This window comes from Labrus mixtus, chromosome 6 (genome assembly GCF_963584025.1).
Source record: "Labrus mixtus chromosome 6, fLabMix1.1, whole genome shotgun sequence".
Classification (NCBI taxonomy): Eukaryota; Metazoa; Chordata; class Actinopteri; order Labriformes; family Labridae; genus Labrus; species Labrus mixtus.
Window position 1 is genome coordinate 4766580 of NC_083617.1, and position 22611 is coordinate 4789190.

General features: G+C 37.9%; 1 protein-coding gene across 2 annotated transcripts in view; it reads left to right on the top strand.

Annotated features, from left to right (window-relative positions):
- Positions 1-1088: 1088 nt before the first annotated feature.
- The window catches only part of lmbrd1 (LMBR1 domain containing 1), a 73144-nt gene continuing 51621 nt past the window's right edge, over positions 1089-22611 (top strand). For both annotated transcript variants that reach the window (XM_061039585.1, XM_061039586.1), the window contains exons 1-5: positions 1089-1175; positions 5144-5320; positions 6932-6995; positions 18903-19000; positions 21487-21554. In XM_061039585.1, coding sequence (XP_060895568.1) covers positions 1110-1175; positions 5144-5320; positions 6932-6995; positions 18903-19000; positions 21487-21554 — 473 coding nt within the window. In that variant the 5' untranslated portion in view covers positions 1089-1109. The remainder of the gene's footprint in view (positions 1176-5143; positions 5321-6931; positions 6996-18902; positions 19001-21486; positions 21555-22611) is intronic.

Below are 22611 nucleotides of genomic sequence, written 5' to 3' on the forward strand. Positions count from 1 at the left end.
GATGAACCGTAGATGACTATTGCAGTAGTCCAGTCTGGAAGTGACTGAACATACCAAACCCAACTTCAACCTCTGTACTACTTCAAATTCTGCTGACTGGCTGATGAATAAGAAACATCAATCAATTTACAGTGACATATACATGTAAAAACGAATGACAATCTGTCCAAGAAAGACAGAATAATGCTCATAAGTGTACAGGCCATGAATTGTGTTTATCAATATCTTAATTTTGTGCACAATTAAATATTCTGCAGAGAGATGTACAGAGAGAAGTTGCCACATTTCCACAGTTGCCTCTGTTTGAACATAATTGAATAGACTACCTGTCTGGCCTGTCCCAAATAAAGGGGTCGTTTATAATTAAAGCCAGGGCTATTAATAGAATCTTTAAGGTCATTTTTGTATATATGTATATATCCATTAAGGACACTATTATATGAACTTTTACTCAATGTAGTGGCGATATCTATAGTCTATAAATAACAAAAATTCCAAACAAATTATAAACTTAACACAAACTCATAATAAAGCCACTGAGGCACCTAGAGGGCGAATCTTACGCAGAATATATTAATAAGTCCATTGTCCAGTTGATGATTGAAGGTTTTAGGGTGGTTTATTTTATCCAGAGACATCAAGCAGGCAACAAACAACAAAAAACGCTGCTGTCTCTCTTGCCCTGTCATCCTGCCATTGCGTCCTGGCTTCCTGGTAAAAAACCATTAACCCATTAGGTGCCAACCTGAGTCTCACCTGGCTACCTGGCTATATAGACACACCCATGTACAGACTCCACCCTTATGCCCCAAGTAGCAAAATAAACGAATGGAAATAACATATGAATGTAAACAATAATAATCAAAATACCCCGAACATAATCTAATATTCAAATGTATCCCCAAAATATCCCAAAATAAGAATATAGACTTTCACTTAATTTAGGAACAGTGAATAGCTGTAATACCCAACATATACTGTATGTTCCTAGGGTCAGATCAACAGAGTTTCTGAGAAGATGACGTCACAGCGGCTGCTCGCCCCCTCCCCCGCTGCACCGTGGTGACGTCACCGGGAGGCACGTGGGTTTGTTATTACAGGAAGTGAAGATGGCGGCTCAGTCGTTGCTCTCCGAGTCTCTGCTCGGATGGTCTATTTTCACCTTTATACTTTTGGTAAGCGAGTGAAACGTTACCTTTGTCGCTGTATTTAACTCACACAGCGTCATACAGTTCGTTTAAATGTTTTAGTAGCGTGGTTTTTATGTGTTACGAGACGCGACTTGGCTGCGACGTATTAACGCTAAATTGGATTTAAGCTAACATTAGCCATGACACACTTACAGGTTGTTTACTCAGTGACGGATTAAAGTGTATGCTTATCCTTAGCGCTGTGTTTCATATTGTTAGGAGCAGTGACAGTTTATAAACCAGGTCGGAAACAGAGGGTATTCCTACTTCTTTACACTATTGATATCTCCCGTTACCTAAATACTGATGACAACAGGGTCCTTAAAGTCTGCTTCAATAATCAAACAACATAATGTATGAAGTTCTTCTTCTCAACAAAGATACATTTATGAGTCAAAGACGTGATGCTCATTTTTTTGTGTCCATAAATAAGGTTTAAATTTGAAAAATAAATGACCTGCATACCTTCCTTTTTCTTTTGAGGACCTTTGGGAGAATATTTGGGTATGAAAATGACAATGTGGTGTTACTGTAAAGGGTTAAACTTAGTGCTGATTAATTAAGTTAGCTGTATTTCCCATTAGAACACTCTTTCAACTATATATATTTTTTAATATTTATTTATAATATAATATTTTTAATATATTTTATTTGGGGCCTTTTCTGCCCATATTTCATTCATACCTCTGCACCTACCTCACTTTTAAATCAAATCCATCACACAGTTTGCGCTCTCTGGACTTTCTATCCACGTCAGTCCCCAGAACTCGTACTGAGTTTGGGAAGAGGGCCTTCATGTACTCTGCTCCCTCCGCATGGAACAGTCTTAAAAAAAAAAACACTCAAATTGCAGGAACTCATCACTATTAATGATTTTAAAACTCGGCTCACAAGTTTTTTTTAAAGGCTAATTTTGGAGTGTGTAAATGTTTCACTGCATAGTATTTTATCATCGTCACATAATTGTTCTTTTAGTGTGTATTGTGGTGTTGTGTTTTTGTTTAACATGATCTCATCTTCCTCCTCCTCCTCCTCCTCCTCCTCCTCCTTCTTCTTCTTCACCTTCTGGACTGTATTTGTCTCTTTTTCTCATGTCTGTGCTTTCTTTTTGGGTTTGTCTTATATTTCTTTTTTGCTGCTGCCATTTTGGCCTTGCTCGAAAAAGAGGTCTTTTGATCTGAAGCAATTCTGCCTGGTAAAATAAAGGTTAAAAAAAATAATAATAATAAATAAATAAATAGTACAGTGTGTAGAGTCAGAAACCAAGGAGAGAGAGAGTTGGGAAGGACATGCGGGAAATGAGCCACAGGTCGGACTCGAACCCGGCCACTCGCTCTCAAGACTTAAGCCTCTGTACATGGGTTGTTGTTTTGAGTATTATAATAATTCAGAGAAATTGTGTCACTAATTCAACTTCCTAAAGTGTCAAGATTGTCTTGATCATTCCTTTCCTGTAAATTTGTCATTAGTTTGGATCGCGCCATCCTATAAATTCATATCTCACACCTGTCATTATCATATCACAAATATTATTTAGACTTGATTGTGTATTTCATATCATGATTAACATTATTTTTGAATCGAAGGAGAATATTGTTAATTCATTGCAACCAAGATGACAGCCACATGTCAGACTGGAAACCCGGGTCGTCTGCTCTCGAGGACTTAAGCCTCTTGTACACGGGGCGTGCAAACTAACAGCTAGGCTACCAGCACCCCAGTTTGATTTTTATGCATATTTTATACTGTTATATTGCAGACAGAAAATTATACTGCAGTGTCTGCGTTATCCAATATCCTGCAGGCCTAGTAAGGATAGTAGTTTTTCCAGTGATATAATATTATGTTACATTTTTCTTGAAGTTTTGCCTTGACATGCCTTTTACTTTTGCCAATTTAAAGTCAACATGTAGATGTCAATAATGTGTTTTATCGCTGTGTGTATTCTAGGGTGACTGGAAAACAATTTTTAGTATAAAAATATATTATTCAACGTGTATTAATTCTATAAATACATTTACTTTTAGCCATCAGAAAACATCATGAGCTAGCTGGATGAACTCTCTTTGACCCATGCTTATTATGCCCCTTTGGCTCAAAGAAAAATCACAACAATAAGGTTTTAAACTAAGTAAGTTTGGATTAATTAAAACAAATGTTAAGGACAATATGACAAAACTTTCTTTCTTTAAAAATGATTTCTTTAAATTCAGTTGAATATGTTGATCTTTGTCTTCTACCTACCTGGTGGATGGGAACTCTAACTGAGCTTGTGTAATATAAGAGACATCTCTTTAATATGTTTCTGATTTTAGACACAAGTCTTGTTGTAACAATCCTCAGTTCCCTACTTAAATGAATACTTTCAACTTGATCACCTAAACATGTAATCTGCTGCCTTCAGTGCTCATTACCCCCAGCTGCCTTTCAAAATCACGTGGCTAAAAATCAGAAGCTGCCAAGAAGAATGCGCTGGATGCCAATAAACTGCTCTGCTTCCCCACTCACCACTTGCAAGTTGCAGGCCTTTTTATTTGTACAAACCTTTCAATGGATCTTATCTGGATGCAAAGCCTGCGTCATTACCTGACAAAACAAGCAGCCAGAGGCTTAAGGCTGCGGGCCTTTAATTGATCCTGTCTGTGAATGGCAGCCCTTGATCTAAAGGGACTAGTTTTAGCAGTGTCCTCACTTCTTACAGCCGGTGTGCCTTGAATATGACCTTGTCATTTTGAAGCCCCCCTCTATGCCTCTCTGTCTAATGAGTCCCCTGTTTGTTACAGCTACAATCTGCTATCTTTGTGTTAAACAGCAACATAATAAATCGGCTAATTTGTGGATTTATTCTGTAAAAACATTAAGAAGAACTGCTTATTTCTCTATTTCTTCTGCATCATATTGAATCTTAACTTTGTGTTATCTGCGTCACTTCTCGTTCTCAGCAGCACTAGAGCGCTTGTTCTCACTCTAATGCTTAAAGGGGAGGAGGGAGTGCGATGATATAATCCGATCAGCTGTTTCTCAGCACCTGCAGTCAGGCTATTCTCAGTTTGTAATTCCCTTCATGTTGTTAAAACTTTGGTTTGAGTATTTCTTTTTGGTAATCAGCAACACACACACACACACACAAACACACACACACACACACACCAAATCTAGAGTTTCCAAACTGTGTGGATCAGGCCTAGGGGTACACGACATATTGAACACAGCATGATGAAGTTAAACGACATATTGCACTGCAACACTGATCCATGAGAGATACACGAGGATATCATTTGTTGCAGGATATTATAAGAGATTATATTCTTTGGTGTTGTGGTTTTAAACCCTGTGCATGTGTTTTTTAAATTAAAGTAAGAATATGCAACTTTTAGATCCAGTAGATGTCGACCTTGAGCACCAGCAGTAAACCAAAAAAAAAACAGCTGCACATGAAGTGACACAGAATGACCGTGAGCTAAAAACACTTATGTGACTTTTTTTTTTTTTTTTTTAAATAGTTTATTTGAATCAGGGACAGTGTACAAAAAAAACATTAGTCTCAGAAGAGAAGAGATGCTTTGTACCAGATTTAGCTAGCTAGCTAATTTCCATCTGTTGTCAAATAATCAGTGAGTATGTTATTCTTCTTTTCTCTAGTCCTTGACTAAAACAGCTTTACACACAAGGTCGTCCCGTCCATGCAAACACAGCTCTGATAACAGTACAGCTGGAGGGACTCACACTTCTCACTCATTGTAGACCGTCATGACTCAGAGAGACATTTACACAGGATATTCTTGATTTCTGCTGTATTGATGTCGCACATTCTTCCTTTAATGTCTTAATTCCTTCATTATTTTGTCTTTGGTATGCCATCAGCACAATCTTTCTGAGATTGCATGCATTCAAAAATAATCCAAAGAAATATTTTTGGTTTAACAATTTTTCGTTTTCTGTCCCTGCTTCAGATAATCCTGGCTTTCTGTTGGGTCTACATTCGGAAATTTCAAAGTCGGCAGGAGAGTGAAGTTGTTTCGACCATCACAGCAATATGTGCACTATCCATTGCTTTGATAACATCTGCTCTCCTACCGGTGGATATATTCCTTGTTTCATTCATGAAGTATCCCAATGGCACCTATAAAGTAAGTATTTGTTCATCTTATAGCATCAGTACAATCTATTGGGAAAAAAATGCTAATTACTTTTGCTGCTGCAGCTTTTCTTTGCAAACCAAGTGGATGCTGTTTTTGTTCAGTTTGAAAGCTTAATGCATTTCTTGGCTCATTTAATTCTCTGCAACTCAATGCATCTGTTTCCATCTATTTGAAGATTTAGCTAAGTGTGTAATAAGTTAAGGTAATTAGTTGCTTTGTGTGGATTTTGGGTGGTATTGTGTTTGGTACAGTGAAGTCATAGCCACGTGATTATGGCTGCAGCATAATCCCTGTGACTCAATGAGAGATGATTTCTTTGCTCTCAGATCACTTAATGATGATTGTTCAAAACAAGTATGATAAAGCAAAGAAGTGTGAGAGCCAGTGATGGCTTTTCTGCTAACATGCAAAAGGTTCAAACAGAAATATGATTGAGTAACAGTGCTAGCTTTTGATGGGAAAAGAGTGTAGCCCAGAGCGGTGACTGTCATGACATCACAGCGGCTGACAGAAATGACACAAATGTTTTCCTCTAGGCTTGAAATCTCCAAAAACAATATCTGCCTTGAAATCTTTTTGCAGCTTTTCATGGCTTTTATTTTTCAATTTGACAAATCATTGTTTAAGTAACATGCATCAAAAAAGAAGCTTATTATGATGACAAAAAAATGTATTAAGACAAAGGTCTGACGGCTTTGAGTTATTCTTCCCTTGACTGTCTGGTTTTTGAATTATTTTCTTTTACATCTGAATTAAGTTCATGAAACTGGATAAACAGAACAGACACATATTCTTACTAATTTGGTATAACCCTTTCCAGCGTCTTAGATCAGACCTTTAAGCTGTGTATTTTATTTATTTTTTAATGCCTGTAATAAAAAGGAAATCAAATAAGTGAAATACTGAATCCAGAAAATACACCATACTTCTCTCTGTGTTGGTGTTAATGATCACATTTTATTTTAGACTTAGGCCTTGTGTCCATCTCATTTTCTGAGCCGAAAAAACACTTGCTTTGCGCCTAGGAAGCGCTTACATGGAGCATTTGTGCTCTGAGAATAAAATCGCTGCATTGTCAGTTCTGTCTCTATGACAACAGTCTGTTATTTCCCAATCACACACGGAGCAAAGAGGATGTGGGTACAAGACACGATCCTTAGGCAGCAAAACTACAAATATCAAACATTTGGAAAAGAGTGCCTGTGATGTCAACAGCGCCTTTCTGAAAAGTTGAAAGATTTCCAACTTGAGCGCTCGTAGCGGTGGCACAAAAAAGGCGGAGCGCTCGGGAAAAGACACCGGGCGCTGCACTTTTTCTCCAGGTTGCCGCCTGCTGCTGCAGGTACTCTCTCCTCATTGAAAACAATTGAAAAAAAAGATGAAAAAAACCTTATTGTTTTTTGTTTGATGATCATCTTTGTTTATTTGTAAAGGGACAAGTATGGAGCAAGTAAACCGTTGCCACGCACTACAGCATTTATAGCCTGAGCTAATTTGCGGGTCCCTAGATGGGCCCACACATAAAACTCAACATCTCTCACTTTACTATTGAACCTAATTCTAACTTTTAGCATGGATTTTTCTTTGTCTTACCTCCAGGAATGGGCAGCAAACAATCTGACGAGAGGGCAAATTGAAGACACCGTGCTGTATGGATATTACAGTAAGTGCATTCTGTTCATACCTGAGGCTGTTACCATGGGTGCAAATATCAATAAAACAAGTAAACAAAAGCTTAACTTGTGAGAACTTTCTGCAGAAATTAAACTCTCTCAGTTAGCACTTAAATCTTTAATATTTATTTTGGACACGATGGAATACAATAAATCCGCCTGTGGCACGCACGGGGGCGTGGCCTCCTGACAGCTCACCTGTTCTCCAAACATGATCACACTGTAGAAGAAATTAAACATTTGGATATTTTTAAAATCACATTTAAACAGCCAACACTGTAAAAAAAAAGAAAAAGAAAGACAAACATCAACACAAAACTGGAAGAGTTGAGTTTATTTGTGAACTGTAAGAATGGGTGCACTCAATCATTCTCCTAGGACTTCAATAAAATCTTTTTAATTTATTATAGTGCAGCCAGGTTTAAGTCAATAAAACCAGAGGCTTGACTCAACCACACAGCAATCCTTGTGGGTTATTAGTCTAACTTTGAGACTCACACTGGCTCAGTGATCCCCACAGAGGTGAAACCTTCCCACAGACTGCATCTTTATTGCACATTGAGCTTCACATCTTTGCACATATCCAGTTTTAATCAGGCTTTTAAGCTTTATTACAAGTCGGAATAATAATAGCCAAATGCTACTAGAACAGTCTTTGTCCTTTTTCAAAACCAGTATAATGTATTCACAGAGCAAAACATGGCATTCAAATGAAGAATGTGAGAGAAACTTCTTCCAAAACTATGAGAATTGGTAGTTCTCTGAAGAAGTACAAACTTGGTGTTATGAGTCAAAAACCTTTTTACTACATGCAGCACGGAGAGGAGACATTATGTTAGTTCTTAGAAGACAGTCAGACTCATACTGCCGTTTCTACGGAAACCACCCCACAGTATCAACACATCAAACAACAATTGATCAATTTACCAAAAGGAATGCTGATTTCTTCAAATGCAATCACATTGTCTCGTTAAACAGTAGGAAGCCACCAGGTGATAGGATATCAAAGGGACAGTCTGGAAGTCATTGATTAAAAGACAAGATGTTTCAAACCTCTGCTCTCTCCTGTTACTCAAACAGCATATGATTATTGTTACAATGAACAGAATTTGCCAAGTGGCCTGCAGCTTAAAGAAGTCAACAATAGCTGTGAAAATAAAGTTAGTTTTTATTAGATTTTAAATATGTTGACATGTTTTACATTTAATGAACCTTGTGCCATAGATGGAGCTCATACAGTAATCTGATCACGATGTTGCTGGGGAACACAGGATCAATGGATTTGCCTGAACTTTACATACCGACTTGTATTATAATCATTGGCCACTAAATGTCTCACTCATGTGCAATGGGGATCATATTTATTAACTCTATTAGACTAACCAAGTGTGTCTCTTGTACACTCTGCCTTGTTAACTTTTTGCCTTTTTGCTCTTATGCTTTTTTTTTTTTGAATAATGCATATGATTATAAATAATATATCTGTGAATGTTAACATAACCTTGCATTTTTTGTATGTTTGATAAACATTTGTTTCATGCAAATGTGCATTTAAGTTCATAAATTATTTTTTTGTTGACCCAGCTATATTACAGCAGTAAGTTATTTCCCATAGAGACCAATTGTGATCTCATTATATATTAATAATGCTGTGTTTCATGCATGTATGCTGCATGTGTTTTGGCTTCCTCTTTTATATGAAAACAGGACAGGATATTAGCACCATGTCCTCACAGAGCAAGTTTAAATAAACATAAAAAATCAACATATAGACTCATAACTGGAGGGTGGTTATGCATCGCTCCGGTTGACATACCAGTTTAACCTGACACAGCCGTCATTGATTGACTCTCCATTTTTTAGACCAAAATACTGCCAGCCGCACTGCTCCTACAAGATGCCATGTTGTTTTAAGAAGTAAACCATTAGTTATGACTGCTTTGTGTGAAGTGCTTTATCTTGACATGTTTCCTTCGACCTAAATGTCCCAATGAGCTTTTAGTGAAATTGTAACATTTAACCAGCACTGGCAGTTGTTGTGCATTATTGTCTGGATTTTGCATACTGTTTTATTTCCTTGCTTTGAGAGAGCACAGGTCCAGTCCCCATGGATCACTCTGTAATACTACCATTCGTGCGTTGTTGCAATTCAGGGAGACAGTCTCCAGGCTGTTTGTCTGATAAATTGCCAACTCAAAGCTATTAGTGCCACTGAAATATCTTGTTGATTGTCATATTAGGGGATAACACGAGTTTGTTGTCTTTGACGATAGCAAATTCAGTCATACCAGAGACACTAGATCACACGTTTTCGAACAGATGCTGACTTAAAGTGCCTGTCAGCAACACTGTTGTGTGCCGTCTGTTCAGAAATGCCAAATGCAAGGAAGACAAGCTGTCTCCTTTCCCAGACAGCCCAATCAAAGAAACCGCTTCCACTGGTAGGGTGACATCGGGAAATTGTCTTTCATGCACTAAGAACAGTTCAAGTGAATCCAGCACTCAAGGGGACATGGTTTATTGTCCTCTGGATCCTTGAATATGTATGCATGCACAGCATTGATTTCCTCTTTAATGACCTACAGTGTGAAATAGAAGCCTCCTCAAATAGAAACTTAGAATATTAATAAAACGCCTAGTCATGAATGCAGGCTGTGTCCTGTCAGTTTTCATAAGTTGGCCACAGTGCCCGGAGATCATGTTAGAAAGTGTAATACGGACAATCAAGAAATTGGTTTAGCGAGAATGTCTGGTAAAATGAACCTGTCAAAATAAAAAAGACATTTCAAATAAATTAGAAAAGCTATATTGAGTTTCAGTGGTGGCTTAAGTTGCAGAACTACAATTTCTGCAAGTCATGCTATGCCCTTCTTATGTCTTCTTCCTTTTAAATGCTTGGAATTGATGATGTGAATTAACTAGGCATTGTAGCTCAAGTAAAAATACCTAATGCCATGCACAGAAAATAGCAAATAGCCTTTTTCAAATATAGTTCTCTTATCCAGCAGAGAAATCATAGACATACCAAGATTATGCATTCCAGGAGTTTGGGGAGGGTTTTTTATTTAACAGAGACGCTTGAATGAGTTTGCTGCTTGCCTCAAGCATGTACGTATGTGATCATAGCTTTGGGAGTATGTGGTGCAGAATGATATGCTTACAGCTTTGTTGTGGTCTTGTAACCTTTAGCTGTTGATAAGGACGTTCCAGTGCTTGTGGTGCTTCCTAAAATCCCAAAATCCCCAAATCACAGCCTTGCAGTTGTTATTGATATTGTGCTCAGTTTCTCAGAAGTAGGTCACATTTTTTTTTTTTTTTGGGGGGGGGAGGGTGGAATTGTAAGTTAAGTACTGAAAATGAATAAATATCTTGGAGGTAAATGACCCATCATTAACATAGGGCAGCTGCCTGAGGTATTTGCAATTGTTGTTATGATGTGATGTGATTTGAAATAGTTGTTATAAGCTGGAATTAATCTGTGGGAGTCTAATACAGTGATGCATTGTGATATTTACAAATTAGCTATGATCAGATACATGTGCTTTGTTTTTTTTACACTTTAAAGATTTACATTTTGCAGATAATGTTGTTCAAATGATTGTTTTTTGTAATTCAAATGGGATACACGATGCATTTCATTGTATCTGCTGTTATATGTCTCTGCAGAGGAGGGATGTCTTTGAAGATGACAGTATAAAAGGACTTTGTGCTTGGCCTGAGAAAAGTCCCACTTACCGATAGCTGTGAGCTAATACAAAAACAAACTATAAATACAATTTCGGCTACATGATATTCTAATATTACGCTGTTGTTTTTATTATTGATGTAGAACAGGAAACTGTGTCTTCTCTATTTGAAGGGCCATTGGGTTTTTTATTTGCCAGTAGGTGGAGACCAAGCTCCATGTGTGTTACACGCACAGCTTGCCAACACATCTAACCTTTAGAGTTGAATTCTTTTGACAGCACTGTCCATTTGTCTCTTCACAAATGGAATAATTACAGGGTTGACGCAGAGATTCACTGGTTTCCCCTTAGTGGAGATTTTCTTTCCATAAGGTAAATTGATTTGTATTCAGTGGTGATCACAGTTAATAAGCATGTGTATCTCCAGTGATTTTTAAGAGCTCTCTCCATCATTTTCATGATGTTTGAAATTAATTGATGACTTTAAATAGCTGCCTTCGTGAGTCATCACTTGCCTGTTCAGGGTTATGCAGACTTTTCTTTGCACACATGTGATTAGTTGGACATTTATTTAAAAATTGTCAGTATTTCTGCAGCTGTTTGGAATCCACTTTTCTGCTGCTGTATAATTACCATGTTGTGTATTACAAGCACTGTTATCATAGTCGGGTAATTACAAGATGGTGAACTGCCATGATAATTGTAGCAATTTAATGAATTTGTTAATAACTCATCCATAAAGTTATACAGAATAAAAAGCGGTGGATTACATTGTCATGATTATTGGTTAGTTTAAATGTGTACATTTATGTCTTGGCGCTCTGTCAGTGGTTTGAAATTCTACTCTTTTCTTAGACCTCCCCCCCCCCCCTCATGATAGCCTCAGTAAACATGAGCAGTGAAATCATAAGTAGGTCAAGTAAATGTGTTTCATTTACGTAACATCTCTGACAGCTAAAAAAACATGTATTCAAGGGTGAATTCGTTTATTTGCATAATGCGAGGATCAACTTCCAATAGAAGGTGAAACATTTTGTGGAAGTGACATGTGACTTATTGTCGTAGAGGTATAAAGCCGCCATTTTCTTGCAAATTCTGCCCCGTTTGATACGATATAAAACATATCTTCATCTTGACAGAGGAGATGCAGGTTGTATCTCTTAGACACCCACTTCCTTTTAGAGCCCAAATAGCTGTTTGTGATCTTCGATGGACCCTCAGTTTGAAAGCCTTTCAATCTCTGTCCTCTGTCCATTTATACACTTCTTTGGACTGCTCAGTACTTCAAAGCAGTGGTGCATAAGACCCTTAAGCAACAGGGCAAAATACCCCTGGGCCCTTTGAATTAATCATTGCCTTTCTCTGTGCCATTTTTAAGACGCTTCCTAGAGAAGATGCAACCCTCTTGTAAATACACTGCCACTACTTTCTTTTTGTGTGTGATTCTTGTCCCAGCTTCAAACGCTGTCTGAATTTCATTAGAAAGTGGTGCCCTAGTGGTGCATCTTTTAAAAGCATTCAGTAAAAACCTTGACAAATTGCAGTTTCATTTTGGAGGGCAGCTCTATGCTCCACAAAAAGGCCTTCAGTGATAAGAACATTGTCCGGTGTGCACAAGAGACAAAAGGCACTTTTCTTGCCACCGTGTGCAAAAATACAAAACACACGCCATAACTCATCACTTCTGCTTTTGTCAACCTCCAAATATTCAAAACAGGGATGCAGGATTTTAAACCATGGGAAATAGTTGAGCCAGCAGGTACCTCTGAATGCTTTATTGTCCAGTTATCAAAAACAATATTAAAACTCCACACATTCTGCCCAGAGTTTATACCAGGGTCATTAGGTGACAATGTGTCTTTTTTTAAATGAACAACAATGTAAGGATCCCTCCACATTCAATTTAAAGGTATCAGAAATAACACAATATTAATTTCATCAGCTTTTCGTCTGAATCTGGGAGACAGTTAATAATTTGATGTGGAGACAATGTGGAGTGGGTGATAGCCAAGTAGCAACCTCCAGTGTTTGAAAATGAAGCCAACGCTGAAGTGCAAAAACCTGCAGTACCTTGAGTGTCCACTTGGGGTTGGCTCTAAAAACCCTGAAGTCCAATACACACCCCATATTAAAAAGTCCATTTTGACGGCAGAAATTAACATGTTTTACTGCCCGTTACAGAAATGATTTAGGTCTGAATAGCACATTTCCTTACTTTGATTTCATGAAGGATAAGAGTAATTCATAATAAGGAGTGTGATCTGAATTTTTGGTGGGCATTGAAGTAAAAAAGATTTAAACTTCTCTGCTGAAGACGCAGAGTTGCAGCGCTCATCAATGTCACTTTTTGCTAAAGCAGCCAATCAAATCAAGTAGTAGGCTTTACCTTCCGATTTTATTACATTTTCCTCCTCCTTGTCTCGGAGAAAAGCAACAGCGAGAGCTCTATGTTCACTCAAGTCAATGTTTTCCCCACTATTTAGTCGCCCATATGCGCACGCAGCCATGCTTCACATGCACTCCAAGCTCTTTTTTTCCCAGATGCGCTCAGGCGTTTTTGGCTAGCATGACGCGTCTCTGTCTTAAGCTGTCTGAAAGTTTGCGTTATTACTATAACACATGAATTTGCCAAGAAAGCAGCTTCTTCTCTTATCATTTTCTACATATTGGATATTCTATTCTTTCTGTCAATCTGATTTTAAGAATAACAATCCACATTTGAATGAGTATCAAGAGTTGTAAATGTATTTGTATTTATTTTTCTTTGCAGCCATGGTTACATATGATTATAAACTTATTTTAAAAAATTGCATTATACCTATAGAGAGAAGTATTCTGGAGTCAATATAGTAAGTTTTAAAGCTATACTGTTTATACATTTTGAACATTTCTAAATTAGTCTATTTTTATAATTCTTGTCTTCCATCTCATCAAAGCTCTCCTTGAGTTTTAAAGCTGCATAAACCTGAGGAATGACTTCAACACAAACATGAGAGAGAGCCTTGAACCTCCCATCTGCTAACAAAGTTCTTTTTGCTTCATAACTTAGCGAACATCTGTCTGCTCAACACATCTAGCAGGGGCAGAAAATCACAGGCATCGTGTCCTTTATACCTGTCAACTTTAACTTTTATTTTCACCAGTGTTTCATCTCAGCTCCCACCCCTTCAACCGAAAGGTGTTGCCACTAGTTCCCTTGATGTTTACAGGATATGAGAGTGCAAGCTCAAAGTGTCATAGCTTTCAGCAAGTGTCGGCACAGACAGGTAGTTTTCATCTGTCTCTAGAGTCCTTTGTCAGAGACGGTGTTTCTTCAAGAAGTGTCTGCCAGCATTTCGTTTTTACATAAGTTATACAACATTTGTCCTGTCTACAAAGTACAATAGTTCAGGTGCTCATGCCCCTGAGATCAATATTATAAGATGCTGGTCAAATGTTTTCATTAAGCCATACACGTGTAAAGTGAATCAGCTTGGATTTATAGTAGCAATGATTATCACAAATTGCCAGAAATAGTAACGACAACACAATGAGGTATAACTATTGCTTGTGTTGATGTCCTGGCATTGTTTCCCCAGCTGGCCCTCCATTTTCAGGACCAGGATTTTCTGGCCACTTCTCCCATCAATCTTCCAAATTATTTTAATCATAGAGCCTCCCCCTTGAGAAAATTGGAGTCGATCCTAAAATGGACACAGGCGCTATATAAAGTGTTAAGGAAGGATATTTAATTATTTAGTCTTCCCCTCTCCGTCAGGGGAATAAATGTGCAAACTTGTATCCCTGGTCAGACATTCTCCCAGGTAGAAGATCTGCTTAGAGAGTAATGGATGATCCATGGTAATGCAGTATGACCTATTCTCTCAGTGTGTTAATATTCATGGTGTTATGATTAATTTGACCCATTCCTTAGAGCCACAAGCATATGCCAGCGGCTGCATGCTGTGCATGCCTTGCATTTATCGGCTGCTGGCATCATCCTAAACTCAGTTTGTCTGCCTGTAAATGAGTGTAAATGGATACCTTAGTGGTGCAATGAGCATGTGTTTATTGAAAGTAATGCCCTGTCACAATCACAGCTGGCACAAAGCAAGCCACTACAACAGTGACATTCATTCGTCAGCAGTGGAGAGAGCTTTTTGTGAATTATAGTCCATTGCACACGGGGGCATGTTTGTTCTTGCTTCAGGCCATGCAATTCTTGACTGATATGGAACATTTGCTGTACACATGTACGCTGCATTAAAAGATGTAGTACTGTCTGATGTTATGGATTAAATGTTAATCAGGAGCACGTTCTCATTCTCTCATTCTCATTCTCGAATTTGTTTTGATCACAGTAATGGCACTGCTTTAGGCATGTATTTAGATGTTGTTTCTTGCCTGAATCTTTTATCCATTACTGGTTGGCATTAGGGCTGGGATGATGTGCTTAGGTCTTGATTTGACTTTATTATGATTTTTGGGTGCCGAGTCAATTTGTATTTCGATTCTTAAGTATTGTGATACAAAAAGTTTTGTGATTAGTAATCGATTGTTGACATTTTCATTTTTTTTTTTTGTTTTGAAGTCTCTCCTTAAAAAAGTTGAGCTAATTAGCTAGATATCGTGCCCGCTCACAGAGGTGAGACGGTTGTGTGAAACTGGACGCATACACATGGCAACAACTTGTTGTCTTCTTTCATTGAGGATGAAACAACAGATGGCTAATTTCCCCATTAATGAATCTTTCTTAATTTATCAGCTTTAAAGCTTTTTTTATTTCTGTCAGAAAGACTGATGGGGGATGAGAGATTGTTGATATTGTTGGTGGGCCCTATCCTTCTTCCTGGATCTACCTCTATTCCGTTTTCAAGACCAGTGCAGTTTCGGCAGATGGCTGTTCATGATAACTCTGGTTTTGCCCAAGATCTCTGCCCCTTACAGGAAGTTTTTCCTTCCCTCTGTAACTTTGCTAAATGATGCTTAGTGCTGTGCTCATGATGGATTAACATTTGGTCTTTGTAGATAATATAACCAAAAAGTAAGGTCTTTGAGCTGCTCTTTTTGTAAAATGTCTTGAGATAACATGTTTTCTAATTTGGTGCATTACAAGTAAGGATTGATTGATTGGTTGATAGAGTTAGAGCTTTATTGATATCTTAAAAGACTCTTTCCGATAAATGATGGCTTGGGTTGTCTGCTTTATTCTCTCTCTGCTGCTCTCAGGTCATGTTGGCTCTTTCTGTAAACGGATTGTCAATCCCAAGGGATTTTTTTTAAATTGCCCGATAAAAAAATCCCAATACTTATGTGAATTTATTTTTCCCCATCCCTAGATATAATAATATATTCTCCTTTTGTTTGACTTCAAATTGAGTCTTAACTAAATTAAAAAGCACTTTGTTCGTGTTGTTGTGAGCATTTTTTTGTTCCTGTTTATAACTCAGATTATTACCTGCAGGAGGTATTGAACTTTGCCAACTGATGTTGATGTGGACATCTTTATGACATGCTTTCTTATTTTAGGGGTTTTCTATGCTGTCTTCAACAACATCCATTTTCTTTCAGACCGAAAAGCCCCCAGCTTGAAATGGCATTTCTCTATTTTACGTGTTTTTGCCTCACCTGCGCTCTATGAATTTCTAATGCATTTGAATGTTGCTCTTTCCTCTGAAAAAAGGCTAAAGCTGTTTGTGCATGAAAATCCAAACAAACAAAAAAGGGCTTTGTTTCAGAGAATGGCTCTTTCACCAAGGTCGGGTGTCATGCATTTTATACTGAAGGTCACCGTCATGATGAACTCAATTATTTTCTGATGCAGTTTGATTTCAGAGAAGTGGTCAGATGGTCTGCTTTGTGGATTTTGCACAAACAAATGATGGATAATGATCCTAAATACATAAAGTACTCTGCAAAAGTCTTTGGCCACTGCTACATTTTTTGTGTAAGCAAAGTTTTAATGTTCCACATATTTAATACACATCCTCTAAACAGTCTTAAGTCTGGTTTTTAATATCATATAGTATAAAAACAACTTTAAAAAGTGGTTTAACATATGATAAATCAATCGAAAAATATGTCAACTAGTATCACATTTGAGTTAAAAATAACTATAAATATGACTGTAGCACTTACTCTATGAAGGCCTATGAAACACCATTAACATCATCATCAGTGATCTGGATAGCGTCTTTCCTCTTGCTCACTTCAAAGAGGAGTTTAAGTTCATGCACATGCTTGTATCTGTTTTTTTTAAAAATAAGTTTGAGAGGTAAACAGGTCCATATAGAGAACTTGAAACAAAACACAAATGCAACTAATGACTGCCACATCTATACTTTCAGGATAGGTTTAATTTGCATGATTGTTTTTTTCACATATGAATATTGTCTGTTTTGTTTCTTATTACAGTTTCTCATAACAACACAATACTCTTTGTGTAACTTTTAAATTCATACATGAAAAGCTGTGCAAAGTAGCCCTTGTGAAAATAATTGGTTTCATTTATCAAATCCTGTCACGTATAGCTCCCTGCTGGGCTCAAATATCTTCAGTACAATGTACACGTTCTCTATGTAAAAGCTACTTCTGATGAGAGCAGCCCACAAGCATGTTTAACAAGAGTGATTAGTTAAAAAATGATTAGAAACATTGTCTCTCAAATGCACGACCCTGTGGCCAGACTTGTCCCTGTGATGAAGGCTGAGTTATCTGGATCATCACACTCTGTACATTAAAGCAATCTGAGCAAGGAACTCAAAGCAATTAAAACAATCAGCTAAAAAAAAACACAGCACCACACTCGGTGATTGTCCTCGGTGAGTGCTTTAACATCAGCTGAAATGTTGCCATGTCTTTGGACCAACAGTCGATCACTAAAGTGATCTTTATATCTGATCTTGTCTAATGGGAATTCCAACTACAGCAAGTTTCTTTTTCCAGTTTCTCATGCAGTGGAAGCATGCATTTCTTTTCTCTGAATGAAGGTATATAGTACCATGAAAATGTTACTAAATGCAATGATTTAAAGTATTACATTTTTTCCAAAACAATCTAGGACCATAGTTGCATTCATATTTTCCAAAAGACAAATAAGAAAAAACATCCAGAAGAGAGAGAAGTTTGATGAAGGGGTAATGACATGTCTGAAGTTTGTGGAGAGTACAAACATGTTTCAATGGATGACTGACTGAAAGTTATTTTGATATCAATGTCTCTTGATAAATAAGTAAGCGATCTCTGCCCTAGATTTGTCATTAGAAAGTTAGTTTGTAAGGAATGGGGTCATGCTGTCTCAAATTTTCCTCAAATTTAAACTCATCTTGCAACACTGAAGGGATGACAACGGCGGCTTTAATAGTACGCAAACTATTCAGCGACATATTTGGCTTTTCAAAACTGCTGTAAAAAAAAAAGGACTGATGTTACTACGATATTTTTGGGGCCACTTTTTTCCTTTTATTAGATAGGACAGCGAAAGTGAGAAAGAAAATATGGGGAGGAGAGAGTGGGGGATGGCATACAGCAAAGGCCCAAAGTCGGATTCAGACCCACAGCCGCTGCAACGTGGTCTGTACATAGGGCACATAACATAACCACTAGGCTACTGGCGCCCCAGGAGGACTCATGTTACTCAAAGGGGTAATTAAATCTGTCCATGACTGGTACATTGTGCAGTAAGATGACCTTCATGAGGAGAACAACATTTTCTTTCTACATTTTTTTGCCTTTTTGCCACACAAAAAGTAAATCTGAATCAGGTATTAAAGTAGTGACTTTGTAAACACAGTGCTTTGTCAGGATGACTCAGTTTGTATTTGCATGATAAAAAAGCTTTCAGACTGTTTCCTGGGAAGTGTTCCTACTTGATGACGACGATTATGCTGATGGTGATTTGTTTGATAATGACGATATTTAGGATGGTTTTGTTTTCTGATTTAGAGCTCTGAAGAACAGCTGTCGATGTTGTGCTTTGCCTCTGTGCACTTCCTGTCAGCACCTGTGTGTTCGATCAGATTGAAAGCTGTTAGTTTGCACTTACTGACATTGTTTCCTCTTTTCTAGATCCTTGTTGTGTTGTTCTTACTCTCTGATGTACGTCGCTTTGGATAAAAGCGTCTACTCAGTGAATTGTAGAATCGATCATAAACATTCATTTTTGAAAGTGTCCATTACAAAACGATATCTGACTAATTCTTACATTTCACTTCTTCTTTTGTATCCATGCAGCCCTTTACTCCTTCATACTGTTCTGCGTCTTCCTATGGATCCCCTTTGTTTATTTCTACTATGAAGAAAGGGACGACGACAATGGAAACAAATGCTCCGTAAGTATGAACCTTTTCTCTTCTACGCTCGACACTACAACCTGTTTAGTAATTCAGATTTACTCCAAATGAGTCGGGTGCAGCTGAGCAGTACGTTCAAAGGCAAAAACGTTTGAAGTCATTTCAGTTGAACCTCCAAGCTTCAGGGTACATGAAGACATTTGTTTGCACACATGACAAACAATGAAAGTGAAACTCTCTTTTCTTACATTTTTTCACCAAATATTTTCTCAGAAGTATCTTTTGATTCTACATGACTCCTGAATACACAAAAATCAATCTAAATTTAGTTTAGATTAACTGTAGATATCTACATATTAGAGCACGACCGATTAATCGGCAGGCCGACACTATCGGTCGATGTTAGTATTGTAGTCAAGACCACACTAACCGAGACCAAGACATCCCCGAGACCAGATGGCTCTGAGACCAAGACAAGGCCAAGACCATAAATATCACAGAAAAACCATCAACTTGTGTGCAGTGTGCATTTCACTCAATTAGAACATAACACGGTGAATGTAGTGCTCCGGCCCTACACATATCAGTTCAGAGCATCAGAGGAATAGTTAGATTATGTTGCAAATAATTTAAGTTGAAGTGTTTTGCCCTTGCATTGAAGAAAAAAAAAGGCAGATTTTAACTAAATTTTTGCATATTAAATTATGTATTCTAAGTGAAATCTAAACAGTCACGGTAACTACTTAATAAATTCCCTCGTTGTGTACACTCATTAAGTACCAGTTTTTACTTTCTGTGGTATTTTTGGCATTTGTCAATTTCATTGCAACCGTCTTTCTCAAAGGAACTGTTCTAGCCCCACATTTGAAAATCAGTTGTGAGCGATATACTGGAGATTCTTCACCCCGTCATGTTGTGCAAAGATGTTTGTGTTTTTATATTCTGCCATCGCGTGTTCCCAGGATAAAACACTTGCAAAAAAACAAGTTAAACTAGCACATCGTGAGCACAGAGATGACTTAATACACATTTCTGCTGACTAGAGAGGTCACTTTGACATTTAGTAGCAATCATGAAACATAAAAGATGACATGAACACGGCTTTTCAAAGTATGTTTCTGAACATTTTAAAAGGTTTCTTGCTCAGCCGGTTACAGCGGATGGCTGCTGCTTAGCTTTTCTTCCAGGTGCATTGAGTTGGGTGAGGTCTCTGTAATTTTTAATGCAAAGAGAAAGCTTGTCAAAATATTCAATACCTCAATTACATTCGAGTAACATGTCTCATAAAACTATAAAATCTGAGTTACTTTAATGATTGATAGTACTGACAAGTACCAAAGCTTTAAAAAACAAAAAACTAATCTTCAGATACATTTTTAACCTGAAGCTGCTTCAGTGCATAAATTGGGCAAACACCATGCCCAGAGGGGATGATTGTCAACAGGCAAGGTATTCTAGTAGGGGGGGCCTCGAGGGCTGACGAACTTTACAGCAGTGTCTCAAAATGCGCAAATTTTCCAGGGACAGTTGGAACCTCCCTAAGGGGGCCCCATCTGACAGCACTCACTCTTGTTGCCCTGCTAAGCATAGCATGCATTGGCGTTTTGAAAACCAAAGACCACAGAAAGAGTAACAAAAAGGAAGAGGAGTAAGCGTTGGAACACTGGTGGTGATAAATGCTGGTTGGAGGGCCCCCCCAATTAATTTTGGACCCCAATAGACTGTAGCATCACCACTGACCATGCCAACCTTTCACACATTCTTTGGTAATTAAAAACATGAAATTACCAAATACTGGATGTCTCGGACTTGTTGTTTGTTGCTGTGGTATCAAGCAGTTATTGATATAGTTAGATTTTTACCAGTATCCTCTGTCCAGTAGTTGAAGTTCTGTTACCGTGGCAACTCAAACAAAGAGTGTGATCTACACCTGCTTAACCTGACCTGTAATAAGTGTCATGGTGCAGCTTTTGTATGGATTTGGCACAATAAAAACAAAACATATTCATAATGTTTGATTGAATACTATGAGGTAAGGAATCTAAATGGTCTGCACAATCTTAATTAAAAAAAAGATGTTAAATTATTTGTAACATTTTGTGGCAGCAAAAAAAAGTCGGAATTGTCCAATAATACCGTACTTTAAATCAGAGGCAACAGCTTAAATTGAATTTTCTTTTTCAAATCGCTATCTTGAGAAGTCTTTTCAGTGAGTGATGTACCAAACAGCAGCTATCTCTTGGCGCCTTTTATCCTTTCTGTGTGTCAGGTTTGAGCTGACACAGGCACTTTCCTCTCACAGACGGGGAGGTCTTTTGTATTGTTACTTTAAAAGCACCTTGAATGGCACTGGGAGTGACACGTTATCTCCGCCAGGTCAAACTGCATCTACGCCTTCTCTATATAGCTCTCACTCACTATAGTCTGGAGCTAAATGGAGTATAACCCCTTTTCCTTCCCTCACAAATATTTCCTTCCTTTGCCCACGATTGACCATTTACATTTTTTCTTCTTCTTTATTACAGCAAGTGAAGAACGCTCTGAAGTACACAATTGGATTTGCCATTGTCTGCGTGGTGCTCCTTTTAATTGGGTAAGTTGGGGACATGGATGGGTTCTTCTGCTTCACTGCAGGAGAGCTGGAGGAAGTGGATTTGTCATTGTTTTCGGCTAATGAGAGGAGAATCCCTGGAACAGCTGTAGCGCCATTTGTCTGGCCATGATAAACCCTCAAACCAAAAAAAAAAAAAACTCTCTTTGCAATTTTCTCAAAGTACGACGCACATGTGTGAGTCTTTATGTGACATTTTGTGTTGTATCTATAAACGACACTGATGCACATTCTCCACCATGTCCCATTTATCTGCTAGTTTTCACACTCAATGTGTTCAGAAGCACCTGAACCACGTATTAGATTTCCTTTGCAGCCGTGACAGCAACATGCCTCAAGTTCAACCTATACGATGCAATGTGCTCCCTCAACCATTAAATGGTGCATTGAATGAAGGCCTAGTTTGAGAAAATAAAAGACACATGGCTGTACTTTGTTAGTGTTTAAAGTTTGGTAGTTTGGACCTTTTTTTTTTTTTTATAGATGGAAGCAATTTAGCCCCTCTTTTTACCCCATGAAGTGGAACTATTGTCGCTTTGTTCTGGCAATTGTTGCTTCAGTCCTTTGATCTACAACAACATGATAGCTTTTATCCTGGACTCTTTCTCTGATTCCAGGAGACATAATGACTTTGTTTGGTGACCGTTCACTCAGGATGTCTTTTCTTGATGGCTTTCTTTTTTCTTGTCTGCTTACCCAGCGCTGTGTTTTCCTCCTTAAATGATCCCCCGATTCTTCACCGCTACAGTGTGCTTCAGCAAGATTGTTTTATCATTGCAAATAACTTAAACCTCACATCCAAGGTTTGCCTTCAGAAAAATTGCATTTCTGTCTTTTTTTTGGGGGGGGGGGGTACAAATTGACTTCTATTCTGTGACAGTGACACTAATTGTCAACTAAAACACAAAGGTTATCAAACGTTACTCTAATCTTGGCTGGATTGAATTGTCTCCAGCTCTGATCAAGGAAAAGAAAAGCAGGCGCACAGAAAAATCATTGGCAGCAACTATGCAACATCGGACATGTTGCTGCAGGAGCT